Here is a 24,786-nt window from a genome sequence, read left to right as displayed (position 1 = left end):
CGTCAACCGTTTGTGCGCGAGCACCTCTACGACACCTGATATATTCTACTTAAAAAAATACGATACGAAAAATTATTTTCATCAGAATGGTATTTTTATTAAATAGATTTATTGTTGTAAAATACTAGTGTGCAGTGTTTGTTTAGATCATTACTATGAACTCGTGGTAAAAAAAATAAAATATTCAAATTTTTGAATTGTGTGAATTATTGTGTTTGAATAAAATGAACAAGTGATTAATAAGATTGATATTTGGAGTGTTAAATATTAATTATAAATTTATAAATTATTACAATTTTCATTACACAAAAACATCTTAATTGTTGTGGCAGATTAGAGCTTTTTAACAGTGTGCTTCAAGAAGTTTTAAGCTGTGCTTTAATTTCCAATAAATTTTTGTGACATCAGTATCATAGTCCAAATATTTTATTGATATTTGCTGTGGTAATTGAAAAACAATAAAATAGTTTTAAGTATACCAATATAAACCAAACTTTGGGACCAAGTGTTGGGGCCATCTGATTAATTTTATTTACACCTATTGGAAAAACTTAGATAAAAAATGTGCAATTAGTGGGTTTAACCAGAATTAACTCAAATCAAACCAAAAATTACCAAGTGATCAAAAACTGTAGAAATATTTTCATCCAAAAAACTGATCAGCAAGATCAAATAAGTTGAGTTCTCCTAATCAAATTATCCTCAATCAATTTCTTTCTGAAATGTTTGGTTCTATGGAGCCCAGAATTACTTTCGAGATTCCTTCCGGATTACAATTGGAAGCTTTGGAAAATTACACGGTTTTAGTGACAGAAACACAAGGAACCATGGATGGAACTGCTTCTACTGGAACTTCCACACAGGAAGCTGAACAGTATGAACAGCTATTAGCCGATGTTTGGGTCGGGGTTGTTTTGACCCTAATGGTGCTTTCTTGTGTCTGTTGCATGTGCAGTTGTTTACTCTATCACAAGTTTCAGCAGTGGAAAAGAAGTGGTGAGTTTAGAGAAAGCTTTAAAAAATTATTTTTACTTTAGAAAAAAGTTTACCATTTTTACTGATATTTAAAATGATGTGAAAATACATAAACAAGGTGGGTCACTTGGAAAAACCAAACGATAACCTAAACGAGGGAATACTTTAAACAACAACAACAATTTCTATTCGTTTAATCTATATATGTGTGTCTGTTTATGTTCTATGAATTCAAGAACAATTCAGAAATTCAAGAAAATTTTGGGAAATTATTAGGTATTTTATCGAAAAAGTTTTGAATATTTTTATTCAAATCAAGTTGTAAGGATTGGCCACACCTAAAATTATGTTTTCAATTTTTGAACATTTTCTCATAATGCGCGATTAAAAAACATATACAATCCTAAATTTTCACCATCCCATGACACTCTCTATTTTGTAACAAACATAGTAATTAAATCATTCAATCGCAAAAAAATTGAAAATAAATTTTTTTATATGTTTTTACGTTTCAAAGGTTTCTGAACATTTTGGCATACCTTATCAAAAATGGATGTATGTGTGTGTGTGTGTGTGCGGATACAAACTTTCGTCGACGATTTCAGGAACACGGATCAACCGATTTGAATAATTCAAAAAACATTCGATTCGTATTTATAAGGAGACGTGCTGATTAGTTTTTGGCAAGGGTAGGTTTAACCGTTTCGAAGATACGGGGCAAAAAATGACAAAAATCGTAATTGATTTTTTGATAAAACGGAGCGTCCGATTTGTATGATTCGAAAAACATTTTATTTGTATTGACAAAATAAAGAACTGATTACATTTTTAAGAAGGCGGTTTCGGAGATCAAGTAAAAAAGTAAAAAGAAATGCCATTTTGTGGTCAAAAATTATCATTACACTCATCAAATGCTCATCAAATTATCAAATATTTTATTGAGATCCCGACCCTTACGCGCTTCCATATTTCTTCTCTAAAAATGCCACAAAGCCTAAAATATCAAAATATAAAACAAAATTCAAATTGTTCACAAAAATATATTTTTTTAAAAAATTGCAAAATTCTCAAAATTTTATTTTTTCAAATTTTGCAAAAAAAAAAATTAAGTTTTTGGTACGGGAGGGTTCCAACAATTTGCCTTAAGGTTCGATGCCATTCTGCTTTCAGTAAGTGAACATTTTTTAATAAAATTCGAAATTATATAAACATAACTTTTATTATCAACTTCTAAATTTAAACTGCACTTTAGCCAGATGATTTTAATACTAATCCTACTGGAAAATATATAACTTTTTCTTAAATTTATTCTACCAATTGCCCAGTTAACGGTTAATATTCTCTTCTACCTTAAACTATGCTGTATGCGCCCATATTGTAATTTTATTTAAATGATGACTTTGTTAGATATTACCGTACATTATTCTAATACTAAAGCTTATGTACCTAAGCCGATCATTCATAATTTTACCGTTTCTTAAAAAATCTATCTTCCATCTACTCATTGAGGAAAATACCCGTTGCATAACTTGATCTTCGAGAAACACACAAGAATAATTATAATATTGTGAAATAATATGATCACATGAGCACGAATTACAATTGCAAAATTATTTGATTAAACAACAAATACGTAAAATTCTCTTATCTTCTCGTATGATAATTTAAATCTATAGTACACGATACCATTGAGAAAAACTATTGTGTATTTACGTCATTTGATTGTTAAAAAAATGGGACTGTAATGGTGATAGGAAAGTTTCATAAAACTTTTGTCCATATGAAATGTTCAATAAGTTATTCTGTACTAATAGTTCGAAATTATGTAGAACCGAAATAGATATGTTAATAATGCATGCTATGTCGGTAATCTGTATATAATTACGTTTATTATTTGCTCTCTACGTGAATAAATTTTGTTGCCACGAAAATTCCACGTAGTTGGAACCATAAATGTAATAATTATGGTTGAATTTCAGATTTAATATTATCCCATAACTAGTGGTACATGACATCGTGCCTTAAGGCATATTGGTAAAACTTCAGGTACCGAAAACTAAATTTTTAGAAAAACAATGCAAAACTTTGAAAAAATCAGATTTTTGAGGAATTTTGAAATTTTTGAAAAAAAAAAATGATTTTTTTGTACTTCGATTTTTTTTTGAAAATTTTGTAAATTTTTTTAAGCAATCTAAGCGCAGCATAGCTGATTCGGAGCCGAAATATCAAAGCGTATAAGCGCCGCATAGTCATCTAACGTGTAAACATTGGTACGGAATCCTTACAATTGTACATAAAAATTTGTACTTATTATTATAATCCTCATAAAATATGTGATAATACGATGCACATCTGTCTAATTATCATTTTTGACCGCCAAATGGCATTATTTTTTACTTTTTTTATTGAATCTCCGGAGACGCTGGACCTGCCTTCACAAAAAAATTCGCCAGTTGTTCATTTTGTCAATACACGTAAAGTGTGTTATTTCAATTATTTAAATCGGACGCTCCGTTATCTCAAGAACTAAAATACCATTTTTTGCCCTATATCTCCGAAACGGCTAGACCTGCTTTTGCTAAAAACTAATCAGCACTTCTCCTTATCAGTAGAAATCGAATGTTTTTTGAATTATCCAAATCGGTTGATCCGTGTTCGCGAAATCGTCGAAGAAAATTTGTATCCGCACACACACACATACACGCACATACATATGCCAAAATGTTCAGAAACTTCTGAAACGTAAAGATATATAAAAAAGTTCATTTTCATTTTGTTTGCGATTAGTATATCTTACCCTAAGGGAAGTTAATAATAATAAAAGGTAGCGTGAGCTAAAAGTTAAGCTCCAACTCGATTCAGAAAAGATGAGTGTGATAGATTTCCCATTGCCATTTGTCATCGCAGTGCCCGAAATGAACTCATTTTTAATTGAAAACATATTTTCGATCCATATTTTCAAATGACAATTGATATCACTACTACTCGATATCAAGATATATAGAACAGACGTTCCAAATCACAACCCTGTTCACACAAGGCGGTGCGCTTAACCGTTATGCCATGGGACACAGCCCATATATTTTGATATTAATAATCGTTGCTTTTTGCTGGAGTGTAAATTATAATATTTATCATATCTAATTAATTCATTTCTCTTGAAATTGCACTTCATGTTTGTTGTTAGCCATAATTTTCAAATTGCATCTCTTCCTCATGAGAATCTAACACGTTTACGTGTTTGCGGTTGTTAAATTAACTCGTCACGCTTTGAACTCTGATTGAATCTAATACCATCTCTTCAAGACCACACATCGATTGATAGAAAACATATGTATAGTTTATGTTCTTTCAATTCCAAATCGAAAGAAAATTAGGAAAAGTAAAAGCAAAACTAAATTGTATTGTTCCATCGCCAAACCATTCTTGCCAATTCACCATTTCCATAAAGGTATCATGGCTAGGATGATCTACTCCATTATGAAATACTACTTTTATCGAAATTTTCACCAAGAGGGTTTATTTGTTTAGTACATAATGCCAATATTTGCACTACCAAGACAGAATGATTGAAACTTTGTATTAAAGTTGCTTTCAATTCCGTGATACAGCCAGCTTTTATTATTTACCTGCAATTCTGCTTGAAAATCTATTTTATTTTGTGTTAATTCAATACAAAATATTCTTAAGATTTTCAATGCTACCTAATCTTCGTCTTAATTCAACCTTCAACTAAAAAATAAAACCTTATTTTTCATTCGATGTCTTACCAGTACCAGTCCGAGCACTTTTCGGACGACGAAAACTTTTCGCAATGATCGATGTGAACGTCACACTTAACTGGTTAAATAATTATAAGCAAATTTGTAAGTAATAACTTTAAGAATGCTTTTTATCAAAACTTTGTATTTTTAGATAAAAATGCTAAAAAAATACAATTACTTTTTCTTAGAATTTGACTAAAATTACCAGTTTTCACCAAAAGTCCTACTTCAAATCAATTCATGAAATACCACATCAGTTTCCGCCGGATTAAGTAAGAATGAATGATATAAAACTTATATTATAAAAAGCTCGTCTGATAACCACTTACATGGAATTGATAATGAGCCCCATTCAAATAACCAAGGAAATTTTACGAATAATGATAAAATACAACTTATTTCATCACCAGAGTCTCTAAGTCATTTAATAATCAAAATTTTGTGAGGAGACTAATGAAGACCTAAATGACATAAACGATAGACAATATATAAATATCATCAGTAAGGGAATTATTAAATGGCATCATTAGCTATCACTTGGTACATTTCTGTAGATAAAGAAAGTCTTTTTCCCCGTGTGACATCATCCTAAGCCAGAGCTTTGCAGAAACACCCACTCGATTCCATCTAAATAAGACGATAGATAGATCGTCATAATACCGTATTGCACATTATTTCTGAGTATTGCGTTATTATTCATAACAACAGTATAAGGTACTTATATGGATATGAGTCGATCATGAATTGTGGTCGAAGGAAGGTACATTCATATTCACCAGACCGGATTGCTGGAAATGGTACTTCCGATAACATGCGATGGCCTGGATATTATCATCAGATAATTGCTTGTTTGACAACGGAATAACGGATATTGGTGTTATGCAGTTACGGAATCTCTATATGGATCGATATAATAATAAATGGAAATTCATTATGAATTATAAATAGTTTAAACTATAATAATAATAATAAATGGTAGTCTGCCCGAAGGCAGGTCCATGGTGCGTGTGTCACCAAAATAAATGTTTTCCTTGCCCTTCGTCGTCTTTTATTCTCATTGCCACTATGGAATTATTTTCTACTATTAATGTATGTAATATTTTTAGTGGTGTTAAAAATCTTCTTCTAGGAACTCAATAATATCAATATCAATCCAATAAAAATATAGATATTTATATACGAGTATATGGCAAGATTATAATGACTACAAATCGATCAAAAAAAACTTTATATTTATATTTAACAGCCTTGATGTAATATAAGAATTTAATATTTATCTAATGAACGAACATATGCAAAACATAACTATAAAAGATATATAATTTACAGAAAATAAGGTTGAATATCAAATCTAGCAGTGAAATATGTTTTCATCCCAAAATACGAACATATTTTATTTCTGTTCTGAGTTATATACTATAGAGTACTCTATACTATATTATAGAGACTCTTTAGCTCTCTTGATTTAATCTGAGCATCTTATATTTATCTTGATACCTAAATTTCAAAAATAATAAATTTATAAAATTTATGTTCTAAAATATTAGTACATATGAGTGAAATATGTACAGTACGATTACATTTTATTTCTATTCCGAGTTTCATAATATAGACTACTCTATACTATATTATACAGATTCCTTAACTCTCTTGATTTGATCTGAGCATCTTATATTTATCTTGATACACAAATTTCAAAAATATTAAATTTATAAAATTTATGCTCCAAAATCAAATCTACTACTAAAATATGTACTTTTCAATATCAAAGTACGAATATATTTTATTTCAATTCTGATTTATATAATAAAGAAAATTATATTTATATTCAACTCTTGATGCAATCTATCCAATATTTATCTGATTTCACAAATTTTACAAAAAATATAAAATTTTCAAAATACAAGGTCCAAAATCAAATCAAGCATAGAAATATTTTCCTACCCGAAATTGTGATATTCTCCAGTAATATTTATAATATTTTTCCAGTCTAATTTGAAGTGTCATTTCTTGTGATACTTGAAACAATATCGAACAGGATTCTCAGCATTAGACTTACACTTGAAAGCATTTTTTGCTGTAAAATTATTCTTCCGCAGCATGGTTTTTCAAGGCTGCAACGCATTGTCGCCTACATTCGCTTAAAATTTAATGTTAAAGAACAAACTAATTAAAGAAAAAGGTTCAGAAAAACATTTTGCGAACTTCTTTTATATGCAATTTTTTTCAATAATCGTACGACATACATATATGCAGCATTATAACAAGTAATTCTATACCGCATTTCATGTTAATGTTTCATGTCTCCCCGCAGATTTACGATCAATCCGCCTTAATGTACGATACACCATAAACTACATTAATTGAATATGTTATAATTAAACATAATTAGCTACTGCATAAAATAAATCAATGTTTAGTAATTGATTTAGCTATTTCAATTCTGTGCACACCTCTTGTTAACCTTGATTTTGAAATAAAATGATCGTACATATACGCCTCATGAGGCACAGAATTATAAATCTGTGGCTTTTATAATAGAAAGTCTGTGTTGTAATATATACATGATGGCTAATAAGATTGCCTCATAGGTATAATTGAATAATATGAGTAATCATTTGAATTTTATGCTTTGAAATATTGTTTATAAATAAATATAAAAGATATATAGACGAAGAAATTTTGATTTCTCACATTAAACTAAGTGAACGTGAAGTGAAGTGATCATAATATAATTAATTGTAGCGTATGATTAATTTAAAAAAAAGGTCTGTTGAAAATTTATTTTTATTCGTTGTTAAATATTAAAGTTAATACTATCTAATGTAAGTAGCATGAACACGATTAAAAAATGTTGCTGTCTAGCGATAAAAGGATTCTATTAATATTTGCATTTGAAATTTAAATTTAAACAAAATGTATAAAATATTCATTTCGTAAATAATATTTTGTTTACATGATAATTAACGAGATTATTATTAACCAGGTAACTGGGTGCTCACATCGAACAGCACACACACAGTATGTTTTTAGTTCTTTCTTAACATAAGCATATATTAGATACGTATTAAGTTAAAAACAGATTAAATTTAATGAAACTGAGAAAGTAAGTATTTTTTGAAAATAATAACTGAAAATGTTATTTAAATAACTGAATATTATTTCTTACTGATTAATGATATTTCCAAATTTCGAGATGTTCATATAACTTGTCTTAAAGTAAAATTCCACTAAAACTTCTTATTTAATAAAGTTGTAGCCTCAAATATTCTAAAGAACTTTACATTTAAGAATATATTTTGTAGTTATCAAAAAAAATCTAAGGTATGCCAAAATGTTCAGAAACCTCTTAAACTTTTTGATATGACAAAATTTTCATTTTCGATTTTTGACCTATTACTATAACTTACCCTACGGAAAGTTAATTAGTTCAATTTCTTTTATACATTTCAATCCAATAATTTTCCTAATCGACCAAAGTCATGTAGAATTTAATAAATTTACATATTGCGTGTTTTTCGACCACTAATCACAATCTATCGAATTTATTTCTATCTGATGAGCAAACAGAAATATATATATCCATATAGAAAATTTTTTCCAGGATTTCGTCGGTCCCCAATATACTTATTATAAATGATATGTATATCGATCACGTTTCGTATTGCTTTCGGAACGCCATCAATTTCAACTGACCTGTTCGTCTGTATATTAGAATTATTATAATAGAAGTCAAATAGAGTCAACACAATGACATCACCGTATGTAATATATTCATCATTGGATGCGTTTGTGCCATTTAGACGGATTTAATAATCTTTTATGTGTCATGGAAAAATAAAGATTTCATATAAACAGAATAATAAACTTAATATTAACGCAATCGTGTTAGATAGTACAGGTGAGGCATCAGAGGTAAAAGATAAATAACTGCGTTGCAAATCCTTACTCTAAAACTATTTAATAAATAAATTCGAAAAGACATTGTACGAATAAAAGAAATTCGAAAAGGCATTTAAGAAAAATCTTTAACTCAATTTCTTTCGAATATATTTATATATTTTAGGGGGAATTCCCCTAGTGGCGGACACATAAGGTTATTTATAAATAAATCAAAAAATATTTTACAAAATGTTTATTAAATTATGATTTATCTTAGATAACTAAGTTAGAAATCAAACTAAATTAACAAAACCGCAATCTTTGCTAAAAATAATGAATTCTATCAATCAAACTTTATCATCAAAAAATCAAAAGTAGTATCAAAAAATATGACTTTAAACAGTGGCACCTAGTACCGGACATTTCAAAATAACCTTCATTGATCACATATGTAGCCATCTCCACACTTTGGAATGTCTGCACATGTGTCTTTGACGAATATTCTTAAATATTGCAAAAAAAAACATTATTTATCCACCCTTTTGGCTGGGCCACACCGATGCTCTCAGCTGGAGCATTCACCATAAGCTTTTCATTCTTTGACTAGGAAATACGAAAAATGGGGGTATGTAGTGACCGGCACTCATACAGAACAAAATTAAATAATTGGAATAAATTACGTAAATTCTCACAAGAAATATCAATATGTTTACTGTCCGGCGCTAAGGGACAGACATTTTCGTTCATTTGGTGGCACCAACTAAAATTGGTTAAAAGATCTAATAATATTCTACTAGTGTTAAATAGAGTGTCCGGTGCTTGGAGCCGTCCGGCGTTACGGGACTTTCCCCTATATATAATATAGCCAATTAGGAGTTTGTTTCTATTAAAAACTTTCAAAATATGCAAATGATTACCTACTATTTTCCAGAAATAATATCCAAATTAACCAAATTTACATAAGCAAATAATTAAAGTTATACGCATAATTAAAGAAAAACGCGATGATCCGTGTAAAAATGTTCATGCATTTGGGCATGATTTCCAGCATATATCAGTTATAAAAGTAATTAACTAATAAAATGGTATGTATACGTGTAGTGTTTTGAATTATAACCTAAAGTAATTAAGTTGATGAGCAACACGCACGCTTAATGCAATTAGTTCTATTTAAAGAACCGAAACAGATGTAGCTACCACTTAACACTAGATTTTTAGGCTGGTAGAACTTTTAAAAGCTTTGTATATAATTTTTTTAGGTTTGGTCGACATGGACCAAAAATAATGAAAATGAGATTAACCGATCATTAGTATCTGTAAATGAAATAAAATTACATCTAACAAAAAATCAATAAAGTAATATAAATAAATTCAAATGACACTTAAGTATGGCATTCCACAGCTATTAATCATAGTACCCATTTTCAATTATACCTTATCCAACCTGCCCTAATTCAAACGATGTATATTTAAACACCCGTATGTCAACACATGGCTGTACTCAACTAGTCAACGAGTTGAATTTAATAAATTTAATTAAATTCCTGTCCTGATGTTGACAAAAAGCTCTCTATCATCAAATATTAATAAGCGACACTATGACCAAATCTATTTCGATAACTGGCTTGCGTCAAAGCTGAAAACATCGTATGGGTACATAATAGTTACATACATATGAGAATAATTATGCAATGAATTTAAAAGCGAACTATTTTCGTACTTGGATTTGATCAATGCCAATTTAGTATTACAGTAGAGGAATTGATTCAAAATATTCAAGACCGAGGGACATAAAAAAGAAAATAAGGACAAAACGTAGATTTTGTTATGATATAACCGATATAAACAATTGTACAATCAAGGCACTTCATTAACGATATACAGGATGTATCAAAACTGTACAAAAAATTCTGTTCTGTTAGAGAAATAAGATCTTTTATGTAAAGCTTAGCATAATTCTAGAAAACACAATTATGGCAATTGTTTCATTATTTTTAACAGTTGGCTTAGAAATGTTATTTCCGATTACGATTCCATGGTTTGAATGAACAAGTAAAATAAATTTTAACCACTCTAACCGATACATGATCACAGTTTGACCAAAGCTCTAGGATGTATTCAAAGCTCATTTTCAAACTGCATGGAATATATATATTTCTATTTTTTTTTCTTGACAGTTTCTACCATAACTATCACCCTGTTTCGACTTGACGTTGAATTCTGGGACACCCTATACAGCTAGTATATTTAAAATCACACAAAAATAATAAAAATTCTTTTTTCATGTTATTTATTTATCAAAAACAGTAAGAAATACACACTTATTGAATATAATTAGACCGCAAATTTCGAATTTCCCAATTCAGAAATTTGTGCCAAATTTGCTCGTTCTTGAACATGCCTAGCAATGTATCTTCCAACGGCTTCAAAAATTGATGGTTGATGATAAAATTCTGATCTACGTTCCTCTTCAGGATTTCCAACAGTATCTGTTATAGTCTATTAGAAACACTGGCATTATATATTTGTTACGAATATCACAAATAAATTACACCATCACTTTTAATTAAACTAGATGCACATACGAATTCAGTTATTAAGAAAAAATAGAACAACTTCAGGGCTGCTGAAATTCTGATTTGCATTTGATAATAAATCAATGTTTGTTCCAATTTACGTATACAAAGCTAAAGTTAAAGTTACATTATCAAAAAAGTTTTGAAGATTCAATCAAAAGTTTTTACTATACATCAATCTTATATACAACATCACTCACTTTTAAGTCGTTTGTTTGACTTGCGATACATTTCCTTAAATAACTTTGCGGATTTTGCGAAAAGTTTAAGAAAAAATCTCTTCTTATATTGATACCATTAATAGTATCCACTGTTTTATTTATTGTTTCATCGTAGAGACGAATTTTCTTTGAATTATCAGTTCTAAAAGAATAATTTTTGTCTTATAGGTAATCATATATTTCACAATATATTATTACCTGGCTAAAAATTTGGTCATGGAAGTATTAACATCCAAGTCCAACTCTATATCGAGATCGTATGAAGCTTTTTGTTCTGAATCGTCCATTTTTATTGTATGATTTATAATAATTGGATCTCGAGCATGTAACCATCGCTTGATCTTTGATGGAATGTCAGAAAATCTTAATTTTTTACAGGAAAACACGTGTCTTAAATATTTGTCGCATATGATGTACCTAGAAAACGGATATTTTTCTAGGATGATCGGCACCCAAGCGTATCACATAATATTATCTACTTATATATTTTTAAGTTATTTTCTTTAATTATCAAAAACAAAAATAATTTTGACTTACTCAGGTTCCAAAGGATCTTGCAACTTATGAATTTTAACGTAATTCCATAAAGCATTCAGTATTTCTGGTAAAGTTCTTATACGAACGCCAAGCAAAATATATAATAAAGACAGCAATTTGTATCTTGGCGACTGAAGGTCTAACAATATTTTAATTTTGCACTGAACTTCACTATCACCTGGACGAGTCACCTTAAAACCATCCATTAAATACATACACTTATTTTAATATTCATTATATATTTTTATAAGTTAATAACAGTTTTGTGCCTTGTATCGACACGTCAAGGCAATTTTTTGTTTGCTTCACAAAAATCATAATCTTAAAAAACACTTTTGAAATTGGAATACTTAATCACTAACAATAAGTACACTTTTAACGTTGAGGTCTTCTTAAATTCCTGCGATCCAAGTTACTTATATCATTCGTCTTAATTTAATTTGTCACTCAGAGAAGCGTAAAACGTTACAAATTATTCATTTTATTTTTTTTTTGCCAATTATATTCAATATTATTTATAAGCCTAAATCGCTTAGTCACTTATAGTGTAGTCGTTTACAGAGTTGCTTTAAAAAAGAGCGGAATACATTCAAAAAAGCGGTAAGTCAGTATGAATAATTGGTTTTTTAACTATTACACTGTTTGATAGCTGAAAACAATCAATTTCTAGTCAAATATACAAACATACCTGAAAACCGTCCGATTCTTGAAGAAAAGTTTCCTTGTGCCACTCAACCAAATGAAAATCAGGACCATAGAGTTCTTCATCCAACTCAATAACCAAGGACTTGATATAAGTCGAAAACTTGCGATCAGGCTGAAAATATTCAAAAAACATAAATAATTCCATGCAAATATAGTATGTATCATAATTTTTTTTGTACCACTTTAAGTCCATTTTTGACATCATCCAACAGGTGTCCCTCGATTTTTAATTCCCAATATGGGATAGGCCCGTAGCACCCTGCAGAATTATTATTTCCATCGGGGTAAAATTTGTTCCATATATGCACCCTTAAAATTCTCTTTTGCTTATAGGGAGCTTTTAAAGCTTGCCTGAAATCAATGCGTTTTCTTTCTATTAACCAATCTATTTTTTTCTCCAAATTTGATAACTGAGTAAATAGTTTCGCATCGGATTCTATGTGTTGAATATTATTTGGTAGATTTTTTCTGCCTAAACCACTCCGTGAGCCTTCTCCATTATTTGGTAAATTCCTGAAAAAAATACTTATGTTAGTCATGAAAATTAATTAAAAATATAATAATGAATTGTATATCAAAAGGATTAATTATAAATGCATGATACTTTGTAGAATGATGTGTTTTCACAGCATCATGCGTTACAAAATTATATGTGCTTTATGATGAATTTTCATTTAATTTCATTGAAAATTCTGATAATTATTTTCCTGCTATACGAGAGGTTTTAATAACTAGCTAAATTAATTTATTATCGTTGCAACGCCCAAAGTGACGCATATAGAAGGCTTGCATTTTATGAAAATTACCTTGATTTCAATCTCAAACTGTAAGCAAACTAATATTCATTAAATATAATCAATTTCGATACTCAATTGGGTCATGACATGGAATTAACACATTAATTACTACAATTACATCATCAGTTCAGAAAATGTGCTCAGAGATCTCCTTTCTATTAGGTCTATTAAACTTAATGTGATCGGTATGTGCCAATAAAATATGGATTTATATTGAAATTGAATATTTGCACCTTGAAAAATATTTTGATGTAAATAAGAGTCATTTAAATAAATCATGGGGAATATTGCATCATGAAACTTAAATTAGCTTGATTAGTGTTGCATATGTGATAAATTTATACATTAAGTGACAATAATGGGAGAAATATTTAAAATAATACGAAATTGAACTAGTGATGTATGGCATCGTGCCTTAAGGAAAATTGCTGGAACTTCCCATACCGTAATTAAAAATCTTGGTACGAAACCCAAACAAATTTACACAAAATATGTATACATTATTTAAATCTCTAAATAAATATCTGATAATTTGATGTACATATGTCCAATAAACAATTTTGACCGCCAAATGACATTTTATTAACTTATTGTTATTGAAATTCTATAACCGCTGGACCTGTCTTCCCAAATTTAATCAGTTCTTCATCTTCTCAATAGAAGTAAAATGTTTTTTGAATTATCAAAATCGGACGCTCCGTTCTTTTAAAATCTGCGTTACCGTTTTTGGCCCGTTTCTTCGGAGCGGCTAGACCTGCCTTCGACAAAAACTAATTAGCACGTCTCCTTATCAATACGAATCGAATGTTTTTTGAATTATTCAAATCAGTGTTCCCGAAATCGTGACGAAACTTTGTATCCGCACACACACACATACACACACACCTGCATCCATTTTTCTAAGGTATGCCAAAATGTTCAAAAACCTTTGAAACGTAAAGATATATAAAAATTTTAATTTTTCTACTTACCCTAAGGGAAGTTAATAATTATGAGACTCAGAAGAACTAGTCTAAAAAATATTATGAATCCACCACAATTATAATACCTCTACCCGTGAATTTCAAATGAGTCATGGAAATTACAGTTTTATCTCCCGAAAAGACTTTCTATGAATAATATTTGTATTAGTTATAACACTTTCGAATTGAACTAAACATTTTCAAATCACATTGAAGTACAGATTCTACTATTGTTGCCTCGATTATAATTGTTTGCTTTTCTCACACATCGCATAGAGTTTCAAAGAACGCATAGACACATATAATAATACATAATACACAGTAAAAGTGTTTTATTTATTTAATTTTTCTCATACTTTCACTCATTCAGATTTACGACGTTACATATAGATTTTATTACGAGAGATAAATCTTCTTACAATATCTGGATTGTAATAAAGATGAACGTTTGGCAGAGTTTATGCCTTGCTAGAAGAAAGGAAAACCGCGAATGTGTGAAGAAATCCAAATTGAAAGATTTATCTTATAGATATTTGTATTTATTTTATTACATTAATATTATTGTTTTACTACAATAATAACCAAGAACGTAAAAACTTGTTTATTGACGTATCGTCAATGAATAGAATCTTGTACCAGTTTTCATTCATATTTTTATAATAATGACAACAATACAAACAATACTCAAACTTTTATACATGTTCATGTATTTTTAAACGCAATGTTTATATAAAAAAATTTAATTAATAAAATATCATCAGAGCATCCACATTTCTTCGCTTGAAATATATAATCACGCACGAGCTTTTATATTTTCATACAAATATACAGGGTGTTTTAGAACTCAACGTCAAGCCGAAACTAGGTGATAGTATTGATGGTAACTGTCATAGAAAAAAATAGAAAAAAAAATCCAAGTATAATTTAAGTTTTGGGTATGTAACTGTAAATATCATATCTAGGACCACACTCAAAGATAATGACAAAATTGCTTCTAGTTTTCAAGAAATAAGACTTTCTGTTGAACTATAAATTTAAAATTTGAAAAAATTATCGACTTTGCAAGACTCCTTTAAAAAAGTGTACAAAAGTGTATTGGCAAGTTCCATCAAAATTTGGTGCATTTAATCAGGACTGGAAAATGGTAAAATACTTGATAGTTTTATAATAGAAAAATTCGAGTAAAAAAATAAAAACCTAAAATAATAGTTAGGATGAATACTATTAAAGCGTTTCAGCTTGACGTTGAGTTCCTGGACACCCTGTATAACATGACAGTATATCGAATAATGCTCTTTTATTATAAGAATAAATAAAAAATAAATTTAAAAAACGCTTTTGCACTTTTTTGGTGTAAATAAAACCTCATATTTTAAAGTATTTTAGTTATCTCAATAGATTCAATTATAATTCTTTAAATTTGATTTGTTTAAAATTTATCATCATGATACAAAAATCCCGATTGCAAAAATATACTATTTCTTCAAATTATCAAGTTAAAAGTTTATTTATATTTTATAAAAAAGTATTAATAAAAATGAATAGGTTAATTTTGCTCCCTAAATTTTCAAAAAAAGCCTATATGCTTATAATTTTGTAAATATTATAAATGATTTCAAAATAAACAAACAAAAAATATTTGAATTATTTCCAATAATCTAAATTTTCCTTAATGAACTTTTACTATAAAATTTAAATTTTATTCAAAAATATGTAAATCCCAATCTCAAAACTACATAATTTCAACAGTCGTTGGCCTTTATGTGTAATTATTTAATTAGTTCAATTTAATTTATTCCATCGATCAACTTTGATTGCCAATCCCATGAAATACTCAGAGCGTTGAACGTAATTACTTAATAACAGAATATATAATATAAACACAGATATTTATAAAATATATTTATAAATTCAAATGTCAACGCCGAAAAGTGAAATTATGGATGACGCGTCCACGCAGTTGCGTCATTTCATAAAAAATTGATTCGATCGAATCGAATGAAATAATAAATATAGCAGTTAATTATGGCATTATTGGTTTGTCAGATATACCAAATAAAATATGTTGTGACCCATCCAGCGACGGTGCCAACAATATGTAGGTTCTTCCTGCTGCTAAGCAACAAGCAAGTACCAAACTGTGAAGGCGAATCAGTAAAACAAATCAAGACTTTTGATGTTTATGTTTATTTCATGATTCTTGTACACTTTGCATAGAATACGTTACTATAAATATGAAATTGAATTTTATATAAGTAGATCGAAAAATGGAAACTTGTTAGAACAAACATACTTCGTCCTTACCTCTTTTAGACCCTATTTAGACTGTCATTACCGTACATTTTAATGTAAAAAATAGCTTCTTTCTCATCAAAGAAATCAATTCCCTCGCATAATGGATAATCAATATTTACTCTCGCCAAGCAAATATTATTACAGGAAATATTACTTAGTTTTTTCCGATTTTCAAGTTCACTTGCAACGGTACAGAATCGTCATCTAGCATTCCGAATGAAATCATTCGTAACGCTTTTGATTGAACGCCAACTGTCCGTTTGACGTTCCGCCGTTACATTACCGTTTTTTATTATTCTTAAATCAGAGAGAAAATTGGCTTCGCTCTTAAGATTGAATGTAATATTACGTCTTGTAACTGTTATGTCAATCGAGAATTGTGATTAGAAGAGGAATAATTTAACGCTAATGAAGACAATCAATGGACCTTCAAATGTTTTCTATACAAGTGCCACAATAATTAGAATAATTTGTTGTAACAGCATGTATTGGGAATAATTTTAAAATTTTTGGGTCTTTCATGCAACGAGCAAAATATATGCCATACTTATATTTTTAATACATTCACATTTTAACTTAATTAATTTAATAACGAGAAAAAAGTATACTCTAGCTCTACAGCAGGGCTTCTTTAACTATAGGTCGCGACCCCAAAGGGCCTTCACGTCACGTGAATCACGTGGGTAAAGAGCTTTGATCAATTTATGATCATTTTTCGGTTATTGTGGTTAATTTTTATTATTTTCTTTCATTTAAAATTTGAAACCGTTACCGTTAATAAAAGTTTTCAATAACTTAGACTTTTTGTTAAACTATGATTTTAAAAATGCCAAATTTGATCGACTTTGAAAAGCTCGCCCCTAAAAAATGTACTAAAGCATGTTGGCAAGCAAGTTCTATCAAAAGTCCGAGCATTTAATCAGGATTGTAAAATGGTAAAATACTTAATATTTTCATAACAAAAACTTGCTAGTTTAGTAAGAATTTCACCTTTAAGATTTACTAAAAATGCGTGTAATTATCTTCAAATACTGTTTACAATAAAAACTAAGTATAATTCCTCCAAATCATTCTAAATAAAATTTTCCTCAAATACAAAACATTTTGGTACTAATTTTTAATAACAAAACTAACAGTACATCGAAAATAAAATTTCCTCCGTTTCCCTTATTAGTAGGCCTCGTATAATTCCATTAACTTCCTGATTATACAACAAATAAGATTTTACAAAAGAACGATATCTCGTTCCAGTTCTCATATGAAACAGCCGTAAGTAGTATTATGAATGAATCGAATAAATGGAAAAAAATCTTCTTGAACTAGTTATTACTATCAAACACGAATCACTAAAAAAGAACCGATAGAAAAGATGATATGTTTTATGATAATCATTTGTGTACTTAGCGTGGGAATGGTGAAATTATTCGAGCGAATGATAGTCGAGATCCTCTATTTATTTTTAAATCGTTATCAAATTTATTCTTATATCTTTTGTTGTAATGTACATTCATAAAATATTTTCAACCAATTTAATTTTCAAACAACGTATCAAAATAAATTTTTGATTAAATTCGTCAAATAAATTCCAAATTTAATAGATAGAAAAGGTATCATGCGAGGTACATGCAGGATTAAAATATATACAATTAAGCTTACAATTCATTCAATTAAGCAAATTAAATTAATTAATTATTACTGAGGATGTACAAGTTCTGCTTTTAGCATGCAGAAGTTTTCAAAACACCATTCGGTCGAAAGCTTCAAAGAGATTTTACTCATTCGCGGTTCCGGTGGACCCAGAAATAAAAACGTGGATGCAAGATAAATTATAGTTTCCATTTAATCTTTCTAATGGCGAATTACTTTATGACTTTGAATATATAATGATAAATCAGCAGCATGCAAAGAGACACAAATGATTCATTAAGAATTAAAATAGTTAAATTAATATAATTTATAGAATTAATAGTAAAGTGCATCATAAATTTTCCTAGACTATAGTTGTTCCGATGAAAAGCAGTTTGGAAACATGATGTACATCACGTGCTCAAATCACATGGTAAAATGTGATTGAGAATTTTATGTGCTATACACAGAAACACTACTGATAAAAAAGGAAATAATTTAAATATAAGCAATTTACGGTTAATAATCTTATTATTAAATTTAAATAATTTTTGGGTAATTTCAGCATTTGCAAAAAAATTGATACTTATTTTAAAAACTTTATTAACCTTGTGAAGAATCTTATATTTTACATTATTCAATTATTCTCTGAAATTCATATTCATGCTTAATTTTTACCGTTTAATGTGACTCATTAAGTCTGACACGTTTTTATAAATTTTACAATTAATTAAAACTGAAGAGTCGAGGAGCGTGTTGCATCAAAATGCATTCTTGGTTGCGGTTTGCTGCAGAATTTAAAACATGATGAATTGCATATAAACCACAATTATCAAGATTTATGATTGTAAGAATGAATATATTTTAATTGTATATCGTGATAAAGTTAAGAAAAATAATCTGGAATTCTACTTTGTAATTTAGTAAAATATAAAAATTTGTTTTATAAGATTTTTTAGATATTATAGGATAATATAATCGCAATTTTTGTGTGTAGCACATAATTTGTATTATAAAATAATTCTATGAATATGGCATATTTGTTTATTTGCTTCACATTTAAACGATTTTATTTGATTATTTTTGTTAGATAGCAGATATTACCAATTGCATCTCACAAGAAGAACCTCGAGTTTAAATTTCTGTGATTTTGATGAAACCTCGTCAGGTGATAGCGTTGATAGTCACACCAAAAAGTTTAAAATATTATAGGCCTATGAGAAGTGGTTCTTATTAATATCATAAATATATATAAGGTCAGAATACTGTTAATGTTGCCTCTAGCGATTGGGGTAAAATATATATTGTTGTGCCATCCCCAATGACTTCAACAATATGTAGGTTTTTTCTGCTGCTAACAAAGCTGTTACCCGTAGAGGCTGATCAGTAAGACTGACGAAGACGTTTGATGTATTTGTTTATTTCATGACTTCTTGTACCCTTTACATATAACTTAACAATTGAACTTAAATACGTCTATACGTCTCCTTTGATTACTAAAGTACGACTGCCTAAATCTGAACTTTATGAAAACTAAATGACGGCTGACTCGCTTCAATGTGACTTTGTAATCCTTGATAACATTATTTTACGACTTGTTCAATGTCATTGCATAGTGCAACTCAATGCTTTACTAAGTTGTTACTGCGTATTTCGTGGTTTGAAAAGCTGAGCTGTATCATGAGTTTTACTGCGACTGCGTAGTTTGTATTCCGACCGTTACATTAATAATATTTATTTATAATTGTTACGAATGGTGCATACCCTCTACAATATATACAACACAACTTTTAATACATTTATCACTGAACAGAAAAATTATAAATTCTTCATTGAATATTATTTATGATTATGTGAGTTTGGCATCTAAAAAAGAAGTATCCTAGTGCTAATTCCAAAGGCTCTGTGTCCGGCTGGAAATATAGAGTGCCCATAGAAACCATAGAAATAGAGAGTGAAACTCGAATATAGGCGGCACATAGGGATGTCAGCACATAACAATACTAACACATTGTAATGTTTGAATTTTAGCCTCAGGGGCGCTCTACTTTCAAAATCTATTTGATGTACAAATTATTGCGATTGTTCTAAAATTGGCTCCATAAGTCTTTTACTATAGTAATTTTTAAACGGTGTTAGCACTTCCTTTCGTGCCTTTGAAATCAATGAAAAGCATCGTAAATCTCTAACGTAAACCATAAAATCTTTATACGCTTATATGAGTTAATCCATCATCTTGCATGTAATTTTATATTGCATACAATTCCTCGAACCCGAACACGAACGCGGTTAAATATGTGAGCGATTATAAATATCAGTGTCAGCTTTCGCGCATTAAACGATAATAATTTGCTTGTATTATTTAATTTTCAACGTTCATCGACCGTCGCAATTTTGCGTCATCTAAATTATGAGTCAATCAGTCAAAGAGCTCCGCTAGACGCGGTAATCGTTCTAAAACGTGTATGAATCATTGCGTGTTTCCCCGTTATATAGATGAACGCGAAAATTGTGATTTATCATGCAATTCCTCACGTTTTTAAATCCGCATTAAACCGGAACCACCGCGAATGTTCTTTGATGCAACATGTACGTACGACTTTGCAATCTTCATTCATTACATCCCAGCAAGAGTTAATGACACAGGCGATTAATAATAACTCGAAATATGGTAATTATGATGTAAAATGTAATAGTAAGTATATAGGAGATTATGCATTCAATTTTTACCTTACTTCCTGTAAGGTAAGTTATTGTAATCGTCCAAAAGTCGAAATGGACATTTTTTGCCTATCTTCACGTTTTGAAGGTTTCTGAACATTTTGGCATATCTTAGAACAAAATGATGTGTGTGTATGTGTCGATACAATTTTTCATCCACGGTTTGGGCGCACGGATCAACCGATTTAAATGGTTTAAAAAACATTCGCCAAAAAACGATTCGATTGATGAGGAGTTCTGCTTAAAAGTTTTTGGTAAAGGATGGTTTTAGAGAGAACTAAGCATTCGATTTGAATGGTTCAAATAACTTTTTGCTTATGTTAGCGAAACAATTGCTTTTGGAGAAAAAAAAATTCAAAATTGAAAAAAAAATGAATATCGAAAATAATGAGAATTTTCAACATTGTGTAGGGTAATTTAAGGTAATTGCAAAATAAAAATTTATATATCTTTATGTTTTAGAGGTTTCTGAACATTTTGGCACACCTTAGAAAAAATGGATCTATGCATGTGCTATATATGTGTGTGTTTGTGTATGTATGTATGTGCGGATACAATTTTTGTCGACGATTTCGCAAACACGGATCAACCGATTCGAATAACTCAAAAAAATCGATTTCTACTGATAAGGAGACGTGCTGATTAGTTTTGTGCAAAGACAGGTCTAGCCTTTCGGATATACAGGGCAAAATGTGCCAAAAATGGTAACTCAGTTTTTGAGAAAACGGAACGTCCAATTTGAATAATTCAAAAAACATTATATTTTTATGTGTTAACAAAAATCGTCTTCAATATTCTATTACAAAAGTAAAGTTGTTTGGTACAATTATTGTAATTTTTCTACATCAACGGTTTGTATGCAAAGTACAGAACATTAAAGTTCCGCAACAATTATTATCTTTATATAACAGCACATTTTTAATAAGTTCACTGAAGCAGACACATTTGATAACATTTACCGCGCTTTTTGCATTTATCTGCCGAACATTGAGATGAATAAAATTGTTTTAATGTATTGTGAGTGATATCATATATGTTTACATATTTATATCATTACATTATACTTGTTAATTTCTAATTAAAAAAATAGATTCTTTTACTTCGATCCTAGAATGGCGTAAAGGAATCTTTTAATTGCAATCTTTAATCTTCATTGTACAGTTGATGTTTAAAATTGAAAAATTCTTCATGTCCGAATTATTTTTTGAATAAGATTGCTATTGAAATTCTGTTGTAAATTATAGTTCATTCACTTATTATTCTTCCCAACTTCTAACCATCATAAATTTTGATGGAAATTAGTTGCAATTTAAAAGTCTATTTAGTAAATTAGTTTATTAATATTAATAGTTAGAATACATAATACATGCAAATAAATTTCTGCATATATCTAACAATAAGCGTATTTAGAATACAACTTCCCATGGCAATCTGATATTAAATCATTTAACGAGATATTTTAAGGTTAAAAAGATTTAGTTGAGAAAGTTGTAAAGACATATCAAATTGCTAAGTGATAAATTATCCGACACATAAATCAAATTGTAGTAAATCTTCTAGTTAAATCTATCTAGCTTTTTATTTAATTTATAGACTAATGTGAATTATTCAAATCGTGAGCTTAAGCGATAATAAATCTTCATTCAAACTAAAAATAAGAAATTTTTCCAAATATCTTATTTTGACAGCTAAGACATAAATTTACTTAAAATATATCATTCTTTACTTAGCCTTTTGACCGCATTTCGAACAATTTAAGTAAATTCTGATGATACAAACAAGTAACTAATTTTCAGACTATTTTCTTATCATAATAGAATAATATTTGTTCATAAATGTGTTAATCTTATCTCATGCAAGGTAAATCAAAATGCATTAGACATGAAGCACTTCACAATAAGATACTTCTATTTAAAATTAATTACTAATTACTATATTTGATTTCAATAAGTTATTATATAGATAAAATAATCTAAGATTTGAACAAAGTGTTATTGCAACATTTTTTTCAAGAAACAAAGACAAAACAGTCGTGCCACTAACGAAAATATCATGGCATTCGTTTCTTGGCTCTTTAATTTTAAATATTTTTGGCAACCCATAATTTAAGTACTTTTAAACAGGATTTCAACAGAAATATTTTTAAATCAAATTAATCAGCATGTCTCCTCATCAATAGGAATCGAATGTTTTTTCATCATTCAAAAATTGTCTCCACACATATACATACGCACACACATCCATTTTTTCTAAGGGATACCAAAATGTTCAGAAACCTCTGAAACATAAAGATATGCAAAAAATTTCCATTTTCGATTCTTGGCCCGTTACTATAACTTACCCTATAGGAAGTTAATATTGGCATTAAAATAATGGTGAATTCGAATTGAGTTTGAGCATGATGTAAATCGCAAATTAATTATCTTTCACCTATTACAAATTTTATTATCAACAACGCTAGTAAACCAAACGTTAGCTGGATTAATAAATAAATCATTCACCTTTTACAAAGTTACATTAGCAAAATCAATGAATTTTCTTGAATGACTATGAAATAGCTAGAAAGTGCTTTTAAAATGAAAATGCTTCCGCTCTCGTTAAGTAATGAGAAGTGAAATGTCCATTTAATTGTTTATGCAGATTAAATTTTGCTCGACTATGACGGATTTGTATACATTAACCGTTCATAAAATTATGCATAAAACTAGACAGGAATAATAAAGTTTAAGTAAACAAGTGCACAGAGATTTATATTATAGACTCGCATAAGAATTAATTTCTAATCAATAAACTTACGGCACAAATTATTAATTTGTGTTATTATTTTCAAGGAACAGGGTAAAATATTCTTCTGATTCAGACATTTTTCATTACGATACGCATACAACGACAGATCTCTATTCATATACACGACAACTAATCACAATCGACCCGTATAGAAATGATCTCATCGAGAGCGAGTAATGAACAGTTAGAGCGTAACGGACTTCCGTTGCATTTGTACGGATTTACACCCTAGTCGCGCCTAAAGAAGTTTTAGTTCAAAAAAAATATAGTCAAAATATCGGTATAGCAAAGGCTTTATCTAGTAAATCAATAGATTCCAAGCCACTCTTATAATCAATATCAATTTACTGAGTACTTCAATAAAAGGGCTATCAGACACAATGCAATTTATATGCACTCAACCATTTACTTATTAATTTTTCCCACTAGACAAACGTTGATGTAATTAAATGCCCTCTTCGCAAATAGAGTTAATGCTGAAATGGTCGGAAAAATAATTTTATAATTACACAATGCCACAATTAAAAACATGTTTTTCTATTAAGTTACAAACAGGTGTAGATGGGAATTTGTTATGTTTGTTTTCAAGAGCATGTGGCATGTGGCAATTTGCCCACAATCCTTGACTTGACACAAGGCCGATCACATTCTCTAATGCTACTTTTGTGTACACTTGAAATTATGCCACACCTTAACTAATATAAGTAACATTCAGAATTATGTGTTAAATTATAAAGTAGATGTGCATATCATCATCTATTGTATACAAATTATCTGTACAGGGCCCTGATCGATAATAGAGAATGTATCATTATTTTAAATTAGGTAGGCTTTTACTTTTAAAGGAAATCAAATGCAGTCTTGGTAGAATACTGTATTTGAATAAGAACATCTTTAGTAGAAGTTCTATGCAATTCCTATTCTTCAAATAAAGCTCA

The 24,786-nt window shown here is 29.3% G+C and overlaps 1 protein-coding gene across 1 annotated transcript in view; it reads left to right on the top strand.

The window, feature by feature from the left end:
- Nucleotides 1-329: 329 nt before the first annotated feature.
- Nucleotides 330-24,786, top strand: part of LOC113388214 (protein commissureless 2 homolog) — a 61,585-nt gene continuing 37,128 nt past the window's right edge. The window contains exon 1 of the mRNA XM_026625614.1: nucleotides 330-996. Coding sequence (XP_026481399.1) covers nucleotides 723-996 — 274 coding nt within the window. The 5' untranslated portion in view covers nucleotides 330-722. The remainder of the gene's footprint in view (nucleotides 997-24,786) is intronic.

Source organism: Ctenocephalides felis, unplaced genomic scaffold (genome assembly GCF_003426905.1).
Source record: "Ctenocephalides felis isolate EL2017-DRISC unplaced genomic scaffold, ASM342690v1 CF-g0.4_SCAFFOLD_03572, whole genome shotgun sequence".
Lineage (NCBI taxonomy): Eukaryota > Metazoa > Arthropoda > Insecta > Siphonaptera > Pulicidae > Ctenocephalides > Ctenocephalides felis.
The sequence above is the reverse complement of the archived record's forward strand: the minus strand, read 5'-3'. Positions and strand labels throughout refer to the sequence as shown.